This window comes from Tamandua tetradactyla, chromosome 6 (assembly GCF_023851605.1).
Source record: "Tamandua tetradactyla isolate mTamTet1 chromosome 6, mTamTet1.pri, whole genome shotgun sequence".
Lineage (NCBI taxonomy): Eukaryota > Metazoa > Chordata > Mammalia > Pilosa > Myrmecophagidae > Tamandua > Tamandua tetradactyla.
In genome coordinates this window covers 163,622,870-163,648,869 of record NC_135332.1, presented here as the reverse complement: position 1 = coordinate 163,648,869, position 26,000 = coordinate 163,622,870, and the positions used below count along the sequence as shown (strand labels likewise).

The 26,000-nt window shown below is 40.2% G+C and overlaps 1 protein-coding gene across 1 annotated transcript; it reads right to left on the bottom strand.

Annotated features, from left to right (window-relative positions):
• Positions 1-896: 896 nt before the first annotated feature.
• On the bottom strand, positions 897-26,000 carry MAL2 (mal, T cell differentiation protein 2). The gene is made up of 4 exons (XM_077167540.1): positions 25,833-26,000; positions 12,688-12,858; positions 5,957-6,112; positions 897-3,167 (listed from the first exon to the last, which is right to left on the bottom strand). The coding sequence occupies exons 1-4, from the start codon at positions 25,962-25,964 to the stop codon at positions 3,096-3,098; spliced, it is 531 nt and encodes a 176-aa protein (XP_077023655.1). The 5' UTR covers positions 25,965-26,000; the 3' UTR covers positions 897-3,095.

Genomic DNA, 26,000 nt, shown 5'->3' with positions numbered 1-26,000 from the left:
ATCTCTGGGGGTGACTCTTAGGTGTAATTATAAGCAGGTTTAGCTTCTCCTTTGTTAAGAATAAGTTTCATAAAGGCAATCTCCAAGATCAAGGACTCAGTGTATTGAATTGGTTGCCCCTATTACTTGTGAGAATATCAGGAATTCCCCAGATGGGAGTTGAATATTTCTTCCTTTCTCCCCAGTCCCCCAAGAGGACTTTGTAAATACTTTTTTATTCTCTGCCTAAGTTATAGAGAACCTTACTGAAGTCAGTTCCAGGGATGAGCAAGAAGCCAGGCTAATTCAGGAAAGGGCTGATTTGATGTAAAGCAATAAGGAACAAAGCACACTAAAGCCCCACAGTCAACCCCAGAGTTAAACTTCTATTCAGAAGCACACAGTACAGAGAAATATTAACGCAACGAAGCCCTCCGTGGACCTTTGCAGACCTAAGCTCCCTAACTCTTGCCAATGACCTGTGTTTGGCCTTACAGCTCATTGATTATGGCAAAAAAGTTTTAAATGATGACAACTACCACAAACAATTACATCATTAAACATCCTGCTAAAAACCTCTTTGGAGAAAAGAGGGCCACAGGAAGATTCCACATTTTTGGATATATGAAACATATAAAATATGAGAGAAATAAGGCATACACAGCCTATGTGGTTTTAAAAAATAAAACAGAATACAATGCTTATTTAAAATTCTTTCAGAATATTACTTCCAAAGACTTACATCTTCAAACTTCATCAAAGAGAATAGATTTACTGAGATTTAAGCAGACTCTTTTAAATAGAAATTTTCAAAGCAGACTCATTTATGTAAGACAAGAAATTTCAAATCTGTCAAGTTCATATCAAACCATTAACTAAACTTCAAAGTGAACTGTATAAAAAATAGACAACAAAAAGATTATCAAATGAATACTTTATTAGAGTCATAACACTTATAAAATAAATTTCTTTTCACCATGGAGTTTCCAGATTTTAAAACCAACCAATATTTTCTCATTTTTAAAGCTAAGATATATAAAGAAATTCTTAAATGGTATAATTTTTGTTCAAGTGCTTTGTCACTCAACTCACAAATCCAGAATGCAATTAATCTACAAATCTAAGAGTTCACAGTTAGTTGAGTTTTAGGCTTGGTTCTTAATGATCTAGAAGCAATCCATTTACAAAAGTGCCACCAAAGCATTATAATGAAATCATTTAATTTAATGCCACCAAGCATGGACCTGTTATATCTTGGAAACAAAAATAACATCTCACAACTAAATCTAGCAGACTAACTTTATTAAATAATTCCAACTAGAATGGATTATATATTCTTATGGCACATTTATGACTTTGTAATACACAATTCATAATACAGGTTTAGGTGTGTTGTATGATGTTAGAAATAGCAAGAAAGTACAATATTACAGAAAAGATATGACATGAGTAGGAAGTCATATGACTGATTTCCGTAAGTCACACATGGAAACACGCATTTGCCTTCATAATTAGAGCACAAATCCAACTATAACATGGTTCCCCCTTTTAGGGATTAAATAGCATTTGATCAGGAATCACACTATTCATTCATTGTTGTTCTATACTCATGAAGCCCAACGAATAGGTGGCACCTTTAGGGCTTGATTTAGCCCAAAAGGAAAGGGCTGAAAGAATACAGCAATAAAAAAGGACTCTTTTCCCAGAGGTAGCCCTCTTGGGGCCAGGAGTAAATACCTTGCTTGGCCAGTGTGGTAGGAACACAGACCTAGCTCTAACTTGTACGCCCATTCAAGCCAAGTTGGCAGCTTTCCATGACCAGGGTTTCCACAGGGAGATTAAAATGCTTTTCAGTGCTATTCAGTCGGAAAGAGTTTCTGTACCTGTTGTTGTTTTTAAAATGGATTTTGTATATCTGTCACCAAGGCAGAAGCAACACAGATGTCTGGGCAAGTACCAAAACGTGTGAGACACTATATTAAGCCAGAAAGTACTACAAAATAATCAGAAGTAAAAAATTAACCCTTTAGGGAGCTCTGCTTGGAGAAGCCTCACATATCCATGCACATAAATTCCTATGTTCATGCAATGTAAACAAGCAACTGTATTCTGAAGTATAAATACATTCAAAGTAAATTTAAGTAGCTAGAGATGAGCTCCACTGAGGAGTAATGATCTCTGGGGACATCATTTTAAGGATGTCAGATGAGAGCCTTGCTCAGTTGTTAGGAGACCATTAGTTTGATTAGGCAACTAGGGCTCACTTTATGACTTACTTTTTCCTTTACCCAAGACTGTGGTTGAAGTAGCTTAAAAAACAATATGCCCCTCTAAAGGTAAATATTTGACCGCTTAATATAAAGGTAATATGATTATTGCATAATGAGACTATTATGTGGCTAGTCTAACTAGTCTCAAACCGTACAGGATCAATTCATAAAATACAGAACATGTACCTAAGGTTTTACACCAGAGGCTGGCAGATTATGGCCTGTGGGTCAAATCCAGCCTGCTGCCTCTTTTTAGGAATAGTTTTACTGGAGCAGAGCCATGATTATTTTTCATCTACACATCGCCTATAGCTGCTTTCATGTTCAATGACAGAGTTGAGTAGTTGCAACACAGCTTGCATGGTCTGCAAAGCCTAAGGTATTTATCATCTGGCCTGTTATAAAAAAGTGTGCCAACCCCTATTTTACACTAAACGACAGGGTCCAGTAGGAAGCCTGCTTGAAATGTGTTTTAAAAATAATTTGGTTACCTTTTAAAATTAAGGTTCAGGTGACTAAGCAACCAAAGAGAAGGGATACAACTTTTTCACGACAAATGTCTACATATTTTATGCCTATAAAGGCAATTTTCTGAAAAAATAAAAAAAATAAAATAAAAAAAAGATAGATGTAAAATAAGAAGTGAGATGAAAGGCCACGTGTTTGTTTAACATCGTATTAAAATTCAGATTCTGTCCATGAAATGAACCAAAACTTGCACTTGGATTCTCCCTATAAATAACTTTTAGAACGTTGTTACAGCTAGACAAAATGGCATCCAAACTAACCAGGCATATGAAGTGCACAAAGGAAACCAACACACGGACAGTTAGCGTCTAAGGAGTGTCATGGGCGCCATCTTCGTAAAGCCAGACACAAACTGCAGCCATAGCAAGCTGTTGTCACAAAGGAAAAAATCTAGAGGGAAAGAAAACACAAATTCAATCATATTTATACAACTAACTTTAGGAAAACCAACATCCTCAGGAACAATTATTTGAAGACTGACTAACTCACCTGCACATTATATTCATCTCTTCTTTTTAGGATTTGTATTACTGTCTTGTCCCCTCCTTTCACACCATTACCCCTTCTTTAAATGTCCTAGCTTCTAATAATCTTCGCATTTGGAGACAGCCTTGTGTTGAATATTTTTTTCACATACTGGGATACTTATTAGTGCTAGTGAAAAAACTCTTGCCACTCTCTTTAAAAATTCAGTATGAGGTATCTATTCAAATAGTCAAGGAAGAGAGCAACCATCAGAACTTGGTATGCTTTTTAGCTTATTTCTGTGACAATGAAAAGTGATTTTAGGAATGAGCAAAGAGAATGCACAGAAATGAACCATCGAGTTGGCTCTATCTTGTGTGGGAGAGAGTCCTCAGGCACGAGACTGCACTGTGCCCTGAACTACTGCCCTTAGTAGCCAACATCCATTTCTTTTCACCAACTATGTATAAAGCACTACATTTGGCACATATAAAGAAACAGATACTGTTCTCACTGTTTTGGGGTTTCTGATGCATAGAAATATACAAGACAAAGCAGTAAAATTTGATAAAACATTAAGATTTTGTGTAGGGATTTTTAACCATCCAACTATAGCTCGAGGGAAGAGTATCCGAATCACCTTTAGAACAGAGTAATAGTTTACCATTCTGTTACTCCCCCCACCTTCTTCTATCGGTCATCTTTCTGATACACCTCTAGGTTGGACATTGTCCTTGAATGACAATGACCTCTTTTGGTATCTATTATTAGTGAAAAGGAAATTTTCTCTCTCTCAGGTATATTGAAATAAAAAGAAAAGTAAGGAACTCTGAAGAAAGTGTCACAATGAATACACTTAAGTACTATCAAAACTCAGATTTACTTAGACTGGAGTGTATGGGACTCAATGTAGAACTTGAAGCAGGTAGGGGCTTATTGAGGCAGCTTTGCCTAGGAAGAGAGAAAGGGATAATGTCACAGAAGAGGGACAGACAGGACAGAGTCCCACTACGGAGAACACTGAACTACTGGGTCTTGGGGAAAAGGAAAGTAAATTGACAGTAACATGATGCCAACCAACCATCAAGGGCTTGAGCAGCTACTGTGCCTGTGAAAGCAGGATCTGAGGGCAGCTATGAGTGAGGAGACTACTGTACTAATCTGAGAGAAGTAAGGCTCACTTAGACTGTACCATTGAAAAGGAGCGGATGGATGGAAGAAACAGGTAAAGAAAAAGTCCAGTGGGAATTGATGATTAATAGGAAGGACACCTGGTGAAAAAAAAGCTAATTCCAAGTTCTTTAACTTTTATTTTCTTGTAAAATTATTAAAACCAGTGGTTTTCCAACTATGGATTAAGGGATTTCTCAGGGATGATGAGGTGGCTATAGGTGGCTTTATGAGAGGTCAGATGGGGTTTGAAAGCCCGTACTCTCACTCCAACTAAGACATATATGCTTTTGCCTTCTACATTTATTGCTTTTTAAATAAGATTTCATTAAGTAAAAGGTGTCCACTCATATAAAATAAAATATGAAAATTACTGATCTAAATTATAAGCTTCTCAAAGCTACAGCATGCCTCATTTCTGCTGCATCTTCAATTTCAGTCTAATTCCTTATAGACATTCAATGAGTTTAAACTGAACAAGGATTTAGAAATTAATACAGGAGGGCATGAAATCATCTGTCCTTCACCTTTCAAAATCCAGACTACAGACCTGCGCTGCCAAATATCATAGCCAATGGCCACAAGAGGCTATATAAATATACATTTAAATAATTAAAAATGAAATAACATTAAAAATTTAGTTGTATCTCATCAGACACTTTTCAACTGCTCAACAGCCACAGGGGCAAATGGCCACCACATTATATAGTGCATACAGACCATCTCCACTACTACAGAAAGTCCTCCTGGGCAGTGCTGCTCTAGACAGATTTTAATGTCTATTTGGAGAGCACTGGGTTTTTTTACAGGCTACCCAGGTAATAGGGAAAAAAGCAAACCATTAGGGTCACTAACTTGCTGTATAGTCACATATAATATCAAGACATTTCAAATAATTTGGACTTCTGGCATCCTCAAATTATAAATAGCAGAAATAACATATATCTTCAAAAATCTATGTCAAACTCGCTCCATTATATAATGAACGAAAGGGAACAGAAATATTTTGAAAAATTTCCCACGGAATGTATTTCACGTATTTCAATGGCCTCCCCCACTAGCCTTCACTTTCCTAAATGGCAGAAACTGCAACTTATCTACCACAGCCTGCAGCACCTGGGAAATTACCGGGCACATGGTAGGCTCTTAATAAATATTTACTAAATTAGAATGAATCATAAGCAGGTATTGAATACCGAAGAATATAGCTGCGAACAAATCCCCCTCATCATGTCTGAAGTCACAGTAAGAAAAAAACACAACTAATTCTTTTTATGAAGTAGACTTTGTTACGTGTGCAAGGCCAAGCAGTGCCACTGAATGGCTGTGAAGCGACATGAATGCTAACATCTTCATCCTTCCATTTCATCATCTCCAAAAAAGTGGGTAATATTAGTACTTGGCTCAGAGGGCTATTGCACACATAAAAAGCAATTATATGTTTACAGCTATTGGCTATAATGAAAGAAAATTATTGTTTTCTAAGGAGTTTTTCTGGAGATTTTGCCAGTGGAGGAGAAGCACTGTACTTATCGGACACTCACTGTGGCTGCTACATTTATGTTATACTGGTTATTGTTGAGGAGTGGCTGCACGGCGGTAGTTGTATTGCAATGCAGATTGTGCAGGGACGTGGCTGCTGCTTCCAATAAGAAGGCTCCGAAGTAGAAGACAAACACTGTGAAATGGTAGGCAAAATCCTGAAAGAGATGGGAAAAGAAAGGCATCTAGAATTAAAATTCAGAATTTTTCCTGTTTCCTATTTCAAATGATGAAGTTTAGGTTCAAGAAGATCAGAACAATTAATCATACAATTTTAACTTTGGATTCACTGTTTATTTTGGCTGCTTCAGCCAGGTCAGGCTATTGGAATCCAATAAAAATAAATCAATCTATTTTAACTGGCATAGTGATAAATCTTCTCATACCCTGAATTTGATATTAAAATACAAAATTTCAGTTTGGATTGAGGTGCCACAGAGATCAATATTTGCTAATATAATATCAAAAAGGTGTAATATATGCTACCCTTGAAGCTCAACTAAAACAGCATTGAAATCACATCTTTTTGGGATAGTTGCATACATAACATAGACACATGCATTTCATAATTACTTTGTTTTTGAGCAATTAGTATTTTTATCATTAGATCATCATCCTATATACTGAACGATACAGAAGCCTATTAATAAGGCATAGGATTCACTGACATATATTGACAAAAAATATAGGAACTTTTCCTACTGAACTCAATTGTTTATTAGGCTATTTTGTATGCGCTGGCAATAATATGAAGTATAACTCTATTAAAATTTACATTTCTTACCTGAATTACTATGCCCTCAACATATGGCTGTTTGTTTTTATTATTAGCTGCTATATGCCAGGCACTTGACATTTCATTATTATTTCATTCATCCTTACAGGAACCATTTATTATTACTATTTTAAAAACAAAGCTACTTGCTGCAGGGAGAAGTGAAACCCAAACAGGTTCCTCTGGCTCCAAAGTCCACTTTCTTTCCTCCTATCAAATTGTCTCTATTATTGATACAGTAATATTACAACACAGATCACTGCACTGCTTCTGTAATGCCCACGTAACAAACAATACTGTTCACAGGAATTGTTCTTATTGTGCCTAGAACAATCCGCTAGATAAAATTTAACTAACTAGGGATGAGAATTATCAAGGCACACACAGCTAACAATTCTTTCAACTTAACATCTCTAACTTGTAGACAGACCCACCAATGCCTTCAAAAAATTTAAGGAAAGTATTAATACTAATCTCGTGCCTAATCTATGGGAGAAATGTGCCAATACATGCCATGGTCATTTAAAAGATGTAAATTCAAATTCATAAATCACTACCTTTTAGGGATTAAATATGATAGATCTAGGTTTCAAACAGTTATAATGATTAAGAGAAAAACATGCTTGGAATCATTAAACATTCATTTAATTTACTAAGGTGGATCCTCAGAAATGGCCTATTTTAGCTTAAAAGGAAAGGGAAAATTTCTGTGCCATGGCCTGCAACTCTACCACCTCCTCTGAGATCACCTTCTAACCTCTTTGAACATCAGCTCTTTGGTCCTGGGGAAACGTTCTATAACTTAAATCTCAGACCTTTTACAAGGCATTGTTCCTGCCTGGAAACACTCTTGCCACATTTAATCACAACCTGCACAATCCCACACATTTCTCTTCCTGCTCCATTTTGCTTCCCCCTTCCTTTTTAGGAGTGGCAGAACTGAATTGCGGTCTGAAGGCTTTCCCTGTCCGAACCTGTTTCTTCTCCCTTTACCTTTCAACAGTGCTACCACCAACAAACTTCGTGTACCCTCAATCACACACGTCTACAGATTCCCTGCCTAGCTCCAGAACTTTAGGAGCCTGCATAGTGATTTCTCTGAGGAGGGACCAACTACTCAGAGAGGAAGTAGGGGGTTCACTGGCTGAATTATCCCATGAATTATTACCCCATGAAGACCATGGGGTTCACTGGCTGAATTATCTATTTATTTTTTGGTGGTTCATTCTATGATGCAACCCAAACCCTCATCTTTGGTGGTTGGCAGCAAGCACTTTTGCCCAAAATAAGACTTTTAAAGGACAGTCTGAAGCTTTTTATTGATTTGGCCAAGACTATATCAATGTGCAATACAATCTGAGACTTTTTCTGCCTCATTCTGCTTCTCCCCCATTATCTTTCACAGGCATTATCTCCCCTCCTTCCACCCCAAAATTAAAACTAGGCTTTTCCTAGTTTTAAGACAGACTTAGAAGTGTTTTTCAGTGGATGTGAGATGACACATACATTCTCCCAGCAGCCTGAGCTTTCCCTTCTCCGCCCTTGACAAAACTTTAATTAATGCATCAATTAATTTGTTAAACAAATAATTCTTTGTTGCCAATGCCTACCACAACAAACTCTTTGAGAGCCACTACCAGGTCTGTCTTTTTTACCACTGTATTTCTAGGGCCTAGTATAGGGCCAGGTACATATTAGGTGCTCATTAATAAATATTTCCTGCCACTTGAGAGCCACTTCCACATTTACATTTGTCCATTCTGGATGTCTTATTGCAGTTCCTGCTAAGAACTTCTACTGGGTTCATTCACTGCTTTGGACAAAGTAGATCAGTGATTCTCAGCACAGTAGTTATCACCTGTGAGTGTGCATAGGAATCATCTGGAGAGTTTGTTACAACACGTAGTACATATTACTGGGCCCCACCCTTAGAGGTTCTGACTCAGTAGACTGGGTGGAACCAGAGAATTTGCATCTCTAGTGAGTTCCCTGGTGCTGCTCCTGCTGACCAGGGCCCAACCTTTGTTAATCATTGTCCTAAACCCTAGGCATGCTCCGATCAGGAGATGACTCCATTACCTTGCTTTGTCCTCTGCCAGTCTTTTCAATGCTGCCCAACTTGTCTTCACCCTTTCCTTGGGCAACCTCAGGCTCAAGCCATGGCTTGTTTTATTCATGAATGTGTGATTGTTCCCCACAATCTTATCTTAAGCCCATACTTTGATCTCTGGTTTCAAAGCCAAACTCTGACTAGCTATTAAAAAAAAAAAAGCTGCAGTGTATAAAGGAGAAACCTGGTCTACATGGTAGAATGAAATGGGCACAACAGCTGCTTTCAGCTTCAGTTTTCTTAACTGGAAAAATAAATTTAATATTTTGACTTCCTTAAAGAGCTGTCATAAAGGTCAAATGAGTAAATGAAAGCAAAAAGACAGAAAAGATAGCTCAGGACATTTAAAATATTGTGATGCTCCATAACAGGCAAAGAGGCATTATAATCAAATGTGTGCCAGTTACACTTTGGGGAATAAAGGAAAACATTTTTAATTGTATAGGACTTTTAATACAGCTCTTATTTTTCTAAAATACATCTTTCCTAAACCCCTACTCTACCCCCACCCCTGCCAAAAAAAAAGATAAAAGAAAGAAAGAAAAGAAATGTAAATATGTATGGCTTCTCTTGTTTAAAGTTAGGCAAACTGGTATTCTTTCTACTCTACAAAAACCCAATAAAGGAAAAAAAATTCATAACCAAAACCTGAAAAAGTTAGAATGGCCATAGCCCAAACATCCTTAAAGAGAGGGATAAAAATATCAAAGGTGATGGTGGAGTTATACAGAGAAGTTAGGATTTAACAAATGAATATGATTCCTGAATCATTAAATTGATATCTCTTTTAGTCTCCAGTATCTTAGAGCAGCTAGAAGCAAAAACCTAAAATAGGGGAATTGTAATCCATGTCAAACTCTGAAATAGGTTCTACAACTAATTGTGGTACTCTGCTTTAAAACTTATTGCTTTTTTGTAGATATGTTATTTTTAACAAAAAAAAAAAAAGAAAGAAAAAAGTCAAGTTTTTTTCTGATAAAAAAATATTTATTCCTTCTAGCCTCCTATATTCTGGAGTAGCTAGAAGGAAAAACCTGAGAGGATCGTATGGTAGCCCATGACAAACTCTGGGATCTGTCCTGCAACTACTTACTGAACAGTGCTTTGAAAACTATTGCTTTTTAAATTCTTTGCTTTGTATATATGTTATACCATACAATAAAAAAGTTAAAAAAACACACCAAAATCAGCTTCTTTTCCCCAAATTAGAACAGGGCAAGATTTTAGTATTTATATACATTATTTATTATTTCCCCATTTATAACAACACTAGAAAGCTTAGGAAAAATATTGAAAATATCTGCCCTGAGTGTTAATTTAATGTCATGATCAATGAAAGCTAGAAGAAATATTATAGTCACTCTCCCAAAACAAATAAGTTTGGAAAATAAACTATCAAAATGCATTCTTGTTTACTTCACACATAGAATATACACAGCATAAACTATTACCCCAGGGAGATTCAATTTTTTTTTTGCACGATAAATGTGTCTAATAGTTGCAGAATGCAGCAATTAAACACTGTTAACATCTGGGACAAGTTCATGATATATGCATGACTCAAAATTTTTCTGGCTGAAGAGTGTGCAAGGCATATTTGAAACCTATGAAAAATAAGCATGGGATCAGATAATGGAGTAGGGAGAATGTCACAAAAGAAGAGGAAAAAAGGAATTCTTTCCAAACCTGGCAAATATTTAAGTAAACTCTAGAAATCAAGAATTAACTGTCTGACTGTTTGCAACATGCCCTCCAGCATGGGACAAGCACTGTGCAGTGACATACCCTGTCTTGTGAGGTGTGTGTTGCTATTACCGTTTTTTTCCCCCAGAAGAGTAGACTATTCCAGCCAAAAACTACAGGATAGTCTATGCAGACGACCTATGGAACGGACTGGTAGTCCTTTCCAATTTCAACTGTACTTTTCCTATGGTGGTATAAAAAAAAAAAAAAACCCTCATATTTTATTGTCTAGACATCAGATACAATGCTACAAAGTGAGGGAAATGAAAATTTAGAAAAATTAATTAATAAGGGTATTAATTATTATACTCAATACTAAAGGTGAGACTCAGTATAAGCAAAAGGAAAAAGGATGCAGACTTGGATTGATAGTCAAAAAAAAAAAAATTTAAACTGGGTAAGGCTCATATATCAACCAACTAGAAAGGATGCTGAACATCTCATGATCCTGGAGCCTCCTTGCGTTTTCAGGGGTTCCCTTTAGTGGGCTATTGGGAGGTCGGGGAAAGACCACTAGGTGAGTGTCATAGCCCTGGGGAGAAGTAGTGGGTTGGGGCAGAGATTACATAATTAACCTGTACTTAAGTGCCACAATACTGGTGCATACTGGTCTAATATCACCTTTGTCTCTCATATTCAAAGAACCCGGGGGCTCTTCTCAACACAAGGAGTTGATTGATTAATTCATGCATTATTATGGGAAAGCCAGGCATTTAGAGAAAGGAGGTTAAGCATCTAGCTGCAACTTAAATAGGGATCTTTGATCTTTCGTACTTGGCGAAGTTTCAGAAATATTTTCTCATCACTGATGAGAAATAAATGCAAAATTGTAGAAACACACTGTATTAGCAACCTAAGAGATGGAAGCATTCTCAAAGTTTCAAATGCTAAGCCTCTCTTCATATAAGGAATAACCAGGATTAATGAAGGTTTACTCAACCAGACACAGAGCTAAGTATTTCATATATAATCTCCATTATTCTTTAACAGAATCCAGTGAAGTAGGCATTACCATCACCATTTTATAAAGGAAGAAACTGAAATATTTACCCTTCAGAAGTTAAATATTTTGACCAAGGCTACACAGTTATTAAGTAAATGAGATCTGATCTTCATGTCTGTGCTCAAAACCACTGAGCTACACTTCCTCCTTAGCTTTATACTAAGCCTGCCATTCGCGTCGAGGCTGATTTAAAGAACATCCACATTCCCAAGATTTCACTGCTGATAATATACAGGATTAATGTTCCACTGTACTGCACTTTAAAAATAAGACAAATACAAATATTTCCTTTAACAGCCACTCTAAAGCTATCATACCTCAAAGAAATAGACTTATAAAGCCTGTCTAAAGACCTGATATAAGTTTTTAAAAATCAGGTTTATAAAAACTTAGTGGGTGTTCTTCATGAACTTCACTAAAGCACTTCTTCACCATGGATTGGAAATCGTGCTCCACTGGACCACCCAGATAATGGATAACCGTAAGCAGGAGAGAGAGAGACCCCAAACATTACATTGGAAAAGGAAAAGTAAGTTGACCCAAGATAATGGTCTCATAATTTTAAAAATTGTATTGTCTGAAAATTCATTTTTTAAAATACATTGGAATTTGTTAATTTAGGACAGGAAATGATAAATATAAAATATTCCTTTTTCTTTTCTAAGTATTTGGAGAGCAGAGCATACCATTATTTGTTTTCTGAAAAGACTGTTTGTATATTAAAGATTCAAAGTAGAAACCAATAGGAAATTACAAGACACAATAAAACATTTATCTCCCAAAGGCATCTATTCAATAGTTCAATAGCTGTAAAGCAATTCATTTAATTATAGGAAATAAAACAAGTCTTTGAGTAAAGGTCACCTAATTAAAAAAGGAGTAGCAAAATGTTCAGCTCTATCAACATGAGAATTTCACAAACTGGGATTCTCTGTCCAGCAAGGCATCACCAAGACACCACAGCAGACCTTCAGGTCTGACCTTTTCTCTCTTCCACTAGAGGCAAAAGACAGAAGATGCAATCAGGCATTTCGGAACAAAATGAGTTATTAATAAGCTTCCCACATTTTTCTGAAGTAGAATTAAAATAAAAATCCCTTACCAGGAAGTTCCAGTTGGCATCAATTTGCGTCACCATGCCTGAGAGGAACACACCCAGGAAGAGGAGGGAAAATAAAAAAGCTGTGACAGACACAAACATGACCCATCCTTGCAGCAGAGGTAGAGGAACATTGGACGAGGCCACCAAAATCCAGACAAGTCCCCCAAACAGCTGGAAGACGAAAGACAGAGAACAGGTTTACTTAAAAGGCATTTTTATTGTGACAGAATTAAGCATGCTTGTATGACCCACACCACTCCTTTATTTTTTTCCCCAGACCTCTGCACATGTTCCGGGAACCCCACCCATCATCATCTTCTTTCATTTTGAGGGGATCCTCTTTCCCCAGGCATAAGACCAGTCCTTCTACTTAAGAGTCCTGACCCTACCCCACCCCTCAGTCTCTACATCTGCCTCCAGCTTAGACTCTCTTCTCATCTCACAGATATGCCCAGGGTTCTTTCACCTAAAAAATCTTCCCTGCAACATCTCCAACTACCACTCTCTCTGTGTATTTTCCCTTCTGACAACATTTTTTACAAATTCAACTATGCGAGGTCTTTCCTTCATCTCCTTGAAGTTATTCTTCAAATTCTACAAACTGGCTTCTGCTCTCACCACTTCTCAGGTTTTGTAGCAAAGATCAGCCACGACTTCTAATTTCTCATATCCAGTGGTTATTCTGTAGTCCTCATCATGACCTACTTGAGCAATATGTTATTATCGCCTATATTAGGATGATGATTATGATGATAACAGTCATAGTGGTAAATAACAGTGAACAAGAAAATCTATCATTATTTATTAGAGAGCTACTACACACTGGACATGGAAATAGGTACTTCAAGTGTTCATGAATCTAATACTTATTTAATACCTACTATGTTATATTAGGTACTCTGCCAAGAAGAAGCTGTAAATGTGATTAACAAACTGCACTTGGTCTCTGTCAACATAGAAATGTCTTTTATAGGAACATGATAACCAAGCAAGGGGTTAACATGCTGCTTGACAAATGTCAAAATCGGGCAAATCTGAGCACTGTGACTCCACAAAGGAAGGGCTCTCAATCCAGATTTGAAGAGTCAAGAAACACTTCCTGGAAGTATCCACCAAAAGAAGACGCCTGGGGAAGAAAAGGGTAGGCAAAGGGTAGGAGATGAGACTTGGGAAGACCTGATGCGAGCTGAAGAACAGAGCTCTGTAGGACAGAGGACCAGAGCCCAAGGAGGGCATGGGGTGAGGGGTGAGTTAGAGACTGGATGGAAGCGTCCCGAAGGGCAGGCTGAACTTCTCTCAAGTGCACGACATGCCACAGAATCACTTTGAGCAGAACTAGCATGATCAGATTTGCATTTAGAAGTTTCCCTTCGGCTCGAGTATGAAAATGGACTAGAGGAAAGGACAGAGGGCTGGGGGACCGTGCAGGAGACTGCTGCAACAACAGAGATGTGACCCAGATTCAGAGCAGTGAGTATGGAGAGGTGAGCACATTTAGGGGGAAACTCAGAAGCCAACGTGATGGTAGTTGGTACCTGATCAGCTATGGACATGACAGAAAAAAGAACAGACCAAGAAAACACCCAGATTTCTGGCTGGGGCAAATAGGAGGAGATAAGAGAACACAGGAGAAGAAAGAATTGGGGGCAGAGGTGCAGCAAAGATGATGAGTTCCAAGAAGCTAACACCAGCAGTCTCCTCCATAGCACCACTGAAGCAGTGAAGACTACACAGCCAGCATTCCAGGCTCTTTATGATCTGATCCATCCACGTGCTGGGCCTGGAGTATCATTCTTTCTGGTGAGTATATGAGAAACCCCCATTCATAGCTCATCTAAGATGATAGCACGTCATCCAAAAAGTCTTTTCTGAGCTCCACCCCATGCTCAGTTACCCCTCCCTCCCTCCCTACCGTGGGTCTGTTGCCTTTGTAGGGCTGAATGTAATTTAATCCCCGTGGCTGTCAGTCTATCTGCACTATTAGGCCTTCCTGGCAGCACACTGGCTTAAATGTCTCTGCATCTGAAGCCAGTTCTTAATCTGCCCATTGACCCTCCCTAATCACCAGTCCCGCCCTATGTTAGATTCGGCAAAGCAGAAAACTTGACTAGACATCTGCCCTGAAGAGACATGCAGGCAGGTGGGGATTCTCTCTGTCTTACACACACACACACACACACACACACACACACACACACACACACACGGATGAGCAGTGCTGGTGATAGGATAGAAGCATAAACGCTTGGCATGCAGAGGCTCCCAAATGTTTCCTGAGTGAACAATATGAGAACAATTTGAGTTCCAAATATTGAAAACCAATAACCATCTGTATCTTGCTTTTTAAGTTTCTAGAAAATATCCAAATTGTACAAGCCACTGAAATTCAGCGTCACAAGATTTAATTCGATTTTCTAAAAACTATCCCAGTCATATAGTTTCTTATCACTTTCAGGAAACATTTTTGAAAGCATCATAAATTATCACTTGAATAACTATAGCTAAATTAACAGTTAATCTATTCTTGTAGTGGTATATTTCAAGCCCCAATTTCAGATAAAAATTAACAATCAACCCACAAAATTTTATGGAACAAAAAAGTGATGAATATTAGTGATATTGCTTTTCTAACCACAATTTTATTAGTGGCTATGGAAGAAATAAACTTGTTCCTGGGAAATATTTCTCTGCTCTTTCATAATGCTTAATAAATATTTGAAGGTGATAAGAATGTAAAAAATGGGTCAATCTTTCCTTTTTTTTTTTTTTCCTCCTAGCTTTTTCTTTCTGGTTACCTTTCCTTACTCTCCCTACAATTTAATAAATATGATTCACTACTAGGTACCCACTAATTCAAATCATTACTGAGTGCTTATGTGCAGGTATAAAGAGGAAGAAAAAACAACTGACCACTGTGTAGTAGGGGGAGGTCGACCCAAGCAGACACAGCATAATAACGTGATCTAGGGATCGTGACTGACTCACACTTTGATAAAGTCTATACAACCCTTTGGAATTAAACACTGCATTTAATAAACATGGACTGGACCTCAAATAAGCCACCTCAAGCTTACTGCTAGGCACTGTGGGAGAATACTCAGGAAAAAAATAAAAGACAAGGTATTGTCTCTAGCAGCTCTAAACAAGAGAGAAACAGACACCATTAAATCTGATTCAGGCAGCAGATTGTGGTGAGAGCTATAAAAAGAGCTGAATGCAGTATGCTTCGGCAACTGGGAGAGGGAGAAGAAATACAATGGAAGGAACCTAGAAAGATCAAGAGGAGATAAGGTTTGAAATAGGCTCCCAAGACAGGTGACATTATAACATGTAACAGTATAGAGCAAATGTTCTTCTTATGCTCAAAATTCCAGCTCTTTTAAACACCCCAAAGGCTTGGAAAGGACGATAAGTGCTTACATGAAAAGTGGAAAGATCTGCCTTCGGGGGTTCGTAGTGCGCGTGTTGCATGGGACAGGGACAGGGAAGGGAGGAGGGTGTACGATGAGCCCGTCTTTCTCACATGAACCCCTATACTACATCCCTAGCAAGGAAAGTCTAGGAAATTGAGAATTAAGCCCTGCTCACCAGGGTTGCTTTGGAAGGCAGAGTGTGGGCCTGAGAACAGGAGAGCCCACTTTGGAGGTCCAGCTTCCTGACTGCCACGGTGCTGCACCCTGGGCCACGAGGACATTCCCTACTTGAGGATTTCCTTTTGCCAATGGCTACCTTCACCCCCTAACCCCCACCCCCTATCCCGGAACTCCCCACCTTGGCTCTAACTCTAAAAATCAGAGTTTTTGATCACATTCCCAAGGCTCAATTTATCCATTTCAGCTAATTCGAGGCTTTAGTAAGCGGAGCGCATTCACCAGATGCACTGCGATCATCAGCCCCCGGGTTAGGCAGGACGACCCGGGAGGGAGCGCAGAAATGGGTAAAGCCCGAGCTGCGCTGGGAAGGTGGTGACGGCGCCGCAGCAACCTCAGGCCTGCGGTGAAGAAGGAGAAGAGCGGACCCGGGGGTTTCGCCCCCGCTTTCATCTCAGAGCTGAATCCACATTCTGACCTCTTGCCTCTCGCTGCCATCACTGCTCTCTGGTGTCTTAAAATGTCTGATAATTATGCTAAAACTCCCCAATGCACCCCACTTCTAAATTTCCTTCAGGAACTTTACAACTTCCAACCTCAAGCCCTACTAAAAAAAAAAAAAAGACTGTCCCACCTCCAGGTACTACAAAGGTGAAAATCTCCTAGAACTAGATTTCAGCCTTCCTCTCTGAGTCAGTTAATTTTTATCTTCTTATCCAACTACAGGTGTACTTGGCACATACCGCAAGTATTCAAACATATTGTGAGTTGCAGTTCTTAAATTGCTACCCATTCCTAAAACATCTGCCCTCCTTTGCGGCTTAACATGCGTTTATCATGTTAGTTCAGCCTCTGCAGGTCAGAAAGGTGTGACTTTAAGAACCCCTCCCATCAGGAAACCATGGAAGTATTCATCCACAAATCACACTGAATTTAACCCTCAGAGTTGGGTTAAAACACGTTTTTGCTAGAGACTGTGGACTGGTAAAAATACACAACCTCATGGGAAAACATGGGATTAAGCAAGTAGCAACTCTTGCAATTCTGGCTGCATCAATGACAGACTTCTCACTTTGTTTCCTTTTTGGTTTGTCCTCTTATGTTCCCAAATGTTCCCTTTTGTCAATACCCTTTTTTCTTTTCAAGTGTCACTTACTTCCTAAGACCCATCTTTTAAATATGCCCTCTGACACCTCAGCTAATAATCTTCAAACCAATTCAATACCTTCATCTTTGTATCCCTTTAGTCTTGTACTAAGTAAACAGGCTAGCCCCTACCCTGACCTATTTTCAGTGAATGTTTGGAAGGAAAACAGGGAAAGGTAAGTGAATCTGAAGGTACAAAAGACTGGTTAGACTACCTTTAAGGAAAAATGTTTCACCCAGAACTTTATAACGTATCGCCCCATCTTTCTAATTCTCCTCTATTATATATTGAGCATTTCATCACCCTATAGTAGTGAGAATGAATAAACTGGCAAGTCTATAGGGAAAACTGGCTTAAAGAGTTAACTTGGGAAACGGGTTGAAGCTGATGATAATAGAAATATTAGCTGACATTTATCAAGCTGGTATGACCAAGTACTGTTATAAAGATTATATTTGTACTAATTTTATCTTCACAGATTTCAAGAGATAATTAGTACCACTGTTCTCACTTTATAGATAAGTTAATTGAGGCACAGAGCCATTAATAACTTGCCCTAAGTTATACAGTTAATAAATGTTAGAGTAGGTATTTGAACCAGGCACTTTGCTTCCAGACCTTATGTTCTTAACATTATGCTATTACGCCTCTCTCAATGTTTAGTATTCATTTTGGAGCTGAATTTCTATCCCTTTTCTATGGACTGGCTTGTAGTAGTAGGGATGGGGTTGATTCCCTGAAATCATATCAGATTGGATGGATAAATGCATATGACCTTTTCTGAGGACACAGTTCACAAATTTCATAAGAATCACAAAGAGGTTTGTGACTCTTCAAAAGTTTAGAATATCCTATCTACCAGACAACTCCTGCTATTTGAATGGATACTTACCGGATTCCTGCACATAAAAAACAACATATAGGGTTACAGAAATATTTACTGTGAGATAACTTATCTAGTTAACAGACTATCTACAATTACCTCCACTTTATACACAATTTGTATTCTAAATAATTTTTTTAAAACTGGGAGCATTTTTTAGCCAATAGATACACTGTAATAATTGGAAGTCATGTTTACAAGGCAGTCTATAAAAGTCTAAATTCGTACACAATGTAACTGCAGTCCAGTGGCAATCTACTAGAGAAAAATGCTGTTTACATCTCCATGCTTAGCTTCTCCCCAGCAATGTTCCTTTTCCTAATACCGTTTCTTAGAACACGGGTCCTTCTACCTGGCATGCTGTTGTGAAGAGTTTCGCTGGATAACTAAACTTAGGCGTTGTCCCTTCCAGAAAGGCTTCCCGGGCGGGATGCCATTCCTCAGTGCTTGCACTGTTAGTGAAGCCTGTCTCCTCCAGAGCGCCAACAACAGCCGGGGTGAAATCATGAGTTCGCCTGCCTGTTTTCACCAGCAGAGTGTGACATCAGAATCAGCCACACAGCCCTAAGCATCGCCGTGGGCTCAGAAGTGAGGACACAGCCTTCCATAGGAGGTGCTCAACGTCATCCTCCTTGAAATGAAGAGGAGCCGACCGAGGTGTATGATGTACCCCAGGAGCTCAGCCTGGGATGCTGACGGCACACTGCTCTCTGGAATCTAGCTCATTTCCTAGCACATGGAGAGTGTGAAAAAACAGGCAGGAAGATGAGGGAACATGTATTTCTCCATTTTCAAATTACTGGTAACACCCACCACCTAAGGCAAGAGCTCAAGATACCGGGGTGAAATATTACGGGGACGTTAGCACTGCTTGCCAGTTTAGTTCATGACATCCTCATTCTCAATCTTCTCTGGGCCCTAGACTTACCCAGTTGACTTTTTCTACTGCAAATTGCCACTGGCATTTTTGACCAGGGCAGTGCGGGTCTTTCCTGCCCTCCTTCCCTCAATCCCCATAGGCCCTCTTACCAGACTGACTTTCACCCAAACAGATTTTCCCTGGCTCAAGTTCCAAATTAGGGGTATAAGTTGGCAAGGTTTTTTTTTTTTTAATTTTTTTTAATCAGGGAAAGGAAAGTATGAGAACTTATAGGAAGTAAAGTGATATATATATCATATATATATGATATATATATATGATATATATATATATATAAATGAGTCCTATGTACAAAACATACTAATGCAAAAAAAGTTTCCCTTTTTAGCTTTAGATTTGAAAGCTTCAAAAGTTGGTTTGCTCCCTATCTGATCCAAACTTCCATTTCAGTTTCTTAAGGAGTTGACTATAATCTTAAAACGGAAAGTACATCATACAGAGGAGAAATATGTCCCTGTCCACTTTTTTTCTCACTTCTAATTTAAGTTGATTTTTAAAAGCCTCTTTTCATATTTGTAGACATCTAGTTATGTCTGTACACAAATGGTTGTTATCTAGGTAAAAATATTTATGCACACTAATGCCTTGGCCTCAGCAACAACTGTACAAATCACTGTCTCTTTTCTTTCTTTTTGCCTTACTCCTTCTGAAAGCTATTATATAGAAGTTAAGATTGGTGGCTATAAAAGGATCCAGTCCTCTAATAGGAGACTTAAGAAATTCTGGTTGTCAGAACCCTTATACATTGCTAGTGAGAATGTAAAATGGTGCCTCTATTGGGGAAAATAGTTTGGTGGCTTTTCAAATGTTGAGCACAGAACAATCATATGACACAGAGGTTTTACTACTAGGTATCTACCCAAGAAACAGGGATTTAAATGTTCAAAGACTTTCACATGAATGTTCACAGAACCACTATTCATAACAGCCAAAAAGTGGAAATGGCCCAAATGCCCATCAAGTAATGGATGAACTGAACGTGGTACAGCCATACAATAGAATACTATTCAGTAATCAAAAAGAATGAAGTACTGATACATGTTAAAGCATGGATGAACTTATGCTACGTAAAAGACGTGAGTCACAAACGGCTACATATTTATGATTTCATTTACATAAAAGTCCATTTACATAAAATGTCCAGAATAAGCAAATCCAAACAGTCAGAAAGCAGATTAGTGGCTTCCAGGGCTTGAAATGGAGAGTTGCTGCTTAAGGACTTTCTTCTTGGGTAGATGAAAATGTTCTGGAATTAGACAGTGGCGATTGTTGCAAAAAATCGCTAATGTACACTCAGCTGTACATTTAAAATTGTACATTTAAAAATAGCTAAAATGGTGAACTTTATGTTACATGGATTTTACCTCAGCAACAAAAAGAAAGACATTCAGGTCAGACTGGATACCTGGGGAGTAACTGTGACAGGTTAAGAGGTGGGCAAGACTAAGGAGAGCATAAACTACAAAGCTGCCCTCCCAACTCCAGCCAGCTTCCCTAGGATATTTTCAAACGCTGTGCAGTTCGTCCTACAGGGCACTGGAACAGCATTTGTTAAGTACCGCACGTGTAGGACATGGGGTGTCCCAACACGGCTCCCGCGCTCTGTCACCACAAGGTCCTTTCTGTTTAACCATATCATCGTGGGCCACCCCGGGTCCACAGCTCCTACCACCAGGCAGGGCATTTCTATCTGACTCCACAAAACAGATCTCCTCTCCCTGGCCTTTCCTCTGAAGCACAAAGTCGGTGTTTTCAGCAATTTGGTTTAAGGTTTTTCATATTTCAGTTCTTAGTATTTCTTATGGGGCTGCCGGTCAGGGCAAAAGATGGCTGAAAATAATCTTTAGCAGGGGCATTGGTTCATTTCTCTTATGAAGCTTGAAAGGCTCTTCTCATGTGGATGGAGCTTTCTAACTCAAAGGAAAAGACCCAATCTTAGAGCATTAAAGCGCCTTCAGTGAGACGAATGTATCTACAGATATAGATGGACTCATATTCACGTCTTCACCACCACAAACACCCAATGGCCCTCAGGAACCGAAATCTATTTTCTGGGCGAGAAAGTTACACATCTGAGGGCTCACGTGTAAGTCAGAGTACAGTCAAACCTGTAAGCTGAAAACAACCTGAAATCCCTTCCACAGATTTAGCTGCGTGACCGCACCTATCTCCTCCCAGCCCCAGCCTTGCCATTATCTTTTCACTAACATTGGTTTCCTGTCATAATTCCTCTGAGTTACATCTTTATATTTACCTTTGGTCTAGAATCACTTTGGGACATGTCAAATTTGACACACGTGGTTGACTACTGCCATACCTTCAAATAGCTTTCTCTTCTCCATCCTTATTTCCTTTGCCCTATTTTGGGTTCTCATCAGTCCCTCATCTAAACTAGTGCCCTTTAATCTCTCTTTTTCTCCAAACAAATGTCACTACTCGTAGATCTCTACAACACAAGTCGGATGGTGTTTATCCCTGTCCTTCTCCAGCTCCCTGCTACAGACAGAACAAGCTCAACACCCTGGCTCATCGTGCCTCAGCCAATCACAACCTGAACCCTACCTGCAAAACCTTCAGTCAGAAGCCTGTGAACATCTCCCATGGAGAAAAATGTGAACAAGCAACTTCAGGGAATATAGACAGTTTCTCAAACACTGGAAGAGTGAAACTCTCAACTTAATAATGCCCTCTTTTTTTCATATTTAATACTGTTACAGCCAATCTTTCCTGTATGCTTTAAAATAGAAGCTCATTGAAGGAAGGGACCCTAAATATCTTCTCAGCCCAAGGGGACAGAAGCTCAATATCATTTTCTTATAGCTCAATGTACTCTCACCTTGGCCCTGAGTTGAGATCACATACCCACATTCAGCTATTAATTGATGAGTTGAGATCACATACCCACATTCAGCTATTAACTGATGATGATGAAAATGACTAGGTCTTTTCATGAAACAAGCGCCTGTCCAGTACAATGCCCTGTACAGCATTTCATGATGAACCCACCTGGAAAATGCTTTAGCTACAGTTCACTTTCCATACGTCTCTCTTTCTTCCCTAAATGGTAGCTATTTTTGTGCATATCCCCTCAACTGGGTTATAAGCTGTTCTGGGAGAGGTGGAGTCTAAACATCTCTGTTGCCAGAAGAGTGTCTTTTTTTTTCGCATGACAGGCACTGGGAATCGAACTCGGGTCTCCAGCAGGGCAGGTGAGAACTCTGCCTGCTGAACCACTGTGGCCTGCCCTAGAAGAGTGTCTTATACATAGTAGGTGTTCAATAAATATCTGATGAATGATTCAGAAAACATTTGGCAAATATCAAAGGATTGAAAACGACTTTAGAAAGTGATGTTTTGCATTCTAAACTTACCGGTTCCATAAAACTAAGTTACTATTAAAATTGTTGTGGCAAGAGTACCATGCATTAATAAGTGTAGCTGGGGCCCAAAATCAAAGGATTGGCAATTCCTGTGTCTAGGAGTGGAATACACTTATCTCAAAAGACCACACCATATGATGCTGCAGTGTTCACTCATGAAACCAGGGTTACAAACTGCTTTGCCTGGAGCTGGCACTATTTATATCCACTATTTATAACATTGTATGAGCTTTTCAATAGCCCTTTTTTAAAAAATGGCTTATTCCTGAGATTCTGAAGGGGGTACAAAAAGGGCTATTGGGATTAAACTCTTTGAGCAAGGTTACCTGGTAAGTGTGAGAAATTATCCTCCCTTCATTGGCTTAGACAGACAAGTATTGATAGCCCAGTCTATTTTTGTTGGTTTTTAGGATACAGTCTTCACATTTTAACTTCGAAAGGCGACAGGCAATAAATGGGGAAATTTTGAAGATAAACAGGTTTAAACAGAATGTCAAAATTAAGAAGGAGTTTGGTGCTATCCAGACACCTTGGGAGAGGAGCTAAAATAATGGGTCCCCAGAGAGGAGATCGCTCAGACTTTAACACCGCCCTGGGGAATCCTCACATTTAATCTATAGGGTAAGAGATTTTAAGAGCAGCTAAAGGACATCAAACATTTTAAAGGAATCAGAAAATGAGAGTGAAATTGAGAAAGCCAGGAAAACGGCACTTCAAATGTGTTCACCTAGCTTCCAACCGTACATCCACTAGATGTGGGCAACATAGTTACAGAACTAGCAAGGCAGCCTTGGTCCTGGGTTTCTTAAAGCATAAATCCAACAACCCTAAGTGATCTAGAAGGATGAGAGCCAAGGAGGAGCTGTAGGTTTGCTCCAATGCAGTCTCTAGCTTCTCCAAGGTCACTAGTTTCATTGGAACATTTTGGTCCTTTTTTGGGAGGTGGATATGCAAGTAAAAGAGGTAATGGAGGCCTCAGATTTAAGCCCATGGAGATGTCTGCCCATAAAAAGTGAAAAGCAAATGTAAATGGCCTTTGGAAGCAATGCTGTTCTATCTACATAAAAGTCTCAGACAGGTTTCAAGGGGTAAGAAGCCAGAGGGAATGAAGAAATCAGAGGAATAGACTTGGGATCCCTCCTAGGATGGGAGGGGTAGAAGTTTTAAAGAATTCACATTTGCAAGAAAAGTGTTGTCTTCTTACTACAAAGCCTTGAAAGGGCTCCATCCATGGTTTTCAGCTACAGCTGTAAATTAGAACCTCCAGGGAAACTAAAAAAAAAAGAGTTCTGGGTGTACCTCCAGAGATTCTGATTTAATTAGTCTGGGCTGGCAACAGTATTTTTCAAAGCTGCCCAAGTAATTAAGAACAGCCAGAATTGAGAACTGATCACTGGGCTAGATAAAAAAGATCGAGGGTGGAGGTGGGAGGAGTTTAAACAAGTCACCTTCCACTTTTTTCTTCCTGAACAGTTAGACAGTGTTACCAAAAGTGTGACATGTCCCCAGGCAGTTCTTGAGACGGTATTTGTCTGATGGCATATGAATAAACAATATAGCTTTCAATATCGGAATAAATATTAGAAAACAAACTAACACGAAATTTGAGATTTCATGTCTATTACTGCTTAGGATGAGATTAAGGTAGATAAGTCTATTTTAGAAAGTGAGTCTGTTTAAGTGAACATGATGGAAATTCTAGTACAGTTGGATGTGGATATGACAAAAACTTGTGAAAATGGTGTACACAGGCAAGTGAAGTATGGGAACTCAGAACCTGATGTCACCTTGTATGTTAAATATCCTTAGTCACAGATGTCACTGTTATCTAAGCTCATCTCCCTCTTCACAGCAAGGCAGCTGGCACCATGCCCTCCTCGCCTGGCTCTTCTCACATGGATGCCAGGACAGTCAGTAGAAGCATTGGGATCTGAGCTCAAACCCAACCAGCCTCTGCTAGCCTCACAGTCAAGATCTGCTTACTGATGTCATAGCCTTATTTGTGTCTCAAATCTGAGCTAAGCTAAACTTAGGGTGCCATGGACACCTCAGCATAACAGGACAGAAGACCAATGCTCACAAGGTGTGAGCCCCACAGCACAAAAGTGAAACCCAAATCCAGGTTATGCAAACTCAAAGAAAGGCAGGATGAGGAGGAGATGAAATTCCCAAACTGAGCAAACAAAACCAACCTGCAGGAAAGGCACCGACTAGCTAACATTTCACCCTCTATTTGTCATTCTCAGGGCATGATGCAACTTCTGGTTGCCCAATTTATATTTGTACACCTTACCCTTGTTCATAGTAAGCTTCAAAACCTTCCAACTCCATAAAATTCCTTTTAAAAAAGTTCAAGTCTCCTACCCAAGAAACTTTCATGGCAGGTCAGGTGGTCCCAACCTCACCTAGGCCAAAGGGCGCTGTGGAGATTTAGGGTTGCTAGGCAGAGTAGGAAGGCAAGGAGAGAGGATCGAGAAAGCCACATCCGCACCTTTCCGCCACCATTCTCACGCCCACTTGGCTTGAAAACTGCCAAGGGCACCGTGCGTGCTTCACCTTTCTCCTCGCCCCACGCCCGGAACTGCGCTCCTCTCCCCAATCCAAAGGCCACCAAAGATGGCAAGGGGCAATCAAACAAACAAACAAAGAACGCCCAGGTTTTCAGTTTTTCTCCACCTCTTCCTGGTGCCTCCCGGCCCCGCTTTCCACTTCGAGGCCGCCTCTGGGGCACCATCAGCTACACCTTTCGCCAGCCAACAAAATGGCAGGTTGGCGACTGGCGAGGCCGGGAGCGCCCGCTGAGGCTCCAGGCGAGCGCAGCGCCGGGCCAAGCGGCCCAAGGGCTCCGACGGCGCCCCCAAGCCCGAACCTCCCTCTCCCGTCAAAGCCCCCAGGCCTCGGCTCCGCGCTGCCACCTGCTGACTCTCTCGGGGCCATTTCTGCCGGCGGCGGAGGAGCAGGTGCCAGCGTAACAGGTGCCAGGAGAGAGGGCCCGGGCGGCGGCGCCGTCGCCCAGCTTCGGGCTGCATCGGACACCGGGATGACCGCGGGAGGGGGCGCCGGGAAAGGGCACGCGGGGTGGGGGGTGGGGGGGAAGTTGACGGACAGGTGGGCAGGAGGCGGAGAGAGAGCCATCGGGGCGCGAGGGTGCCACCGCCTGCCCCCGCAGCCCGGGCGCGACTCTCGCCGAGGCTGCCCCACTTACGATCTCCAGGCAGACGAAGGCGCCCGAGTAGGTCCGCAGGATGTTGGGGCCGGCGGGTAGGGTGACCCGGGGCGCCGGGAAGGACACGGCGGGGTTCGGGGGCGGCGGGACTGGCGCTCCGCCGGCCGACATGCTGCCGCTGCCGCTGCTGCGTCTCCGCGCGCCGCC

What these genes read in the sequence shown, in the direction of transcription:
- MAL2 (XM_077167540.1), bottom strand. Translation starts at nt 25,964, where the DNA reads ATGTCGGCCGGCGGAGCGCCAGTCCCGCCGCCCCCGAACCCCGCCGTG. An exon ending in CCTTCGTCTGCCTGGAGATC is followed by an intron (nt 12,859 to 25,832) that starts GTAAGTGGGGCA and finishes TTCGTCTTCCAG; the next exon opens with CTGTTTGGGGGACTTGTCTG. An exon ending in ACATAAATGTAGCAGCCACA is followed by an intron (nt 3,168 to 5,956) that starts GTGAGTGTCCGA and finishes CTTTCCCTCTAG; the next exon opens with ATTTTTTCCTTTGTGACAAC.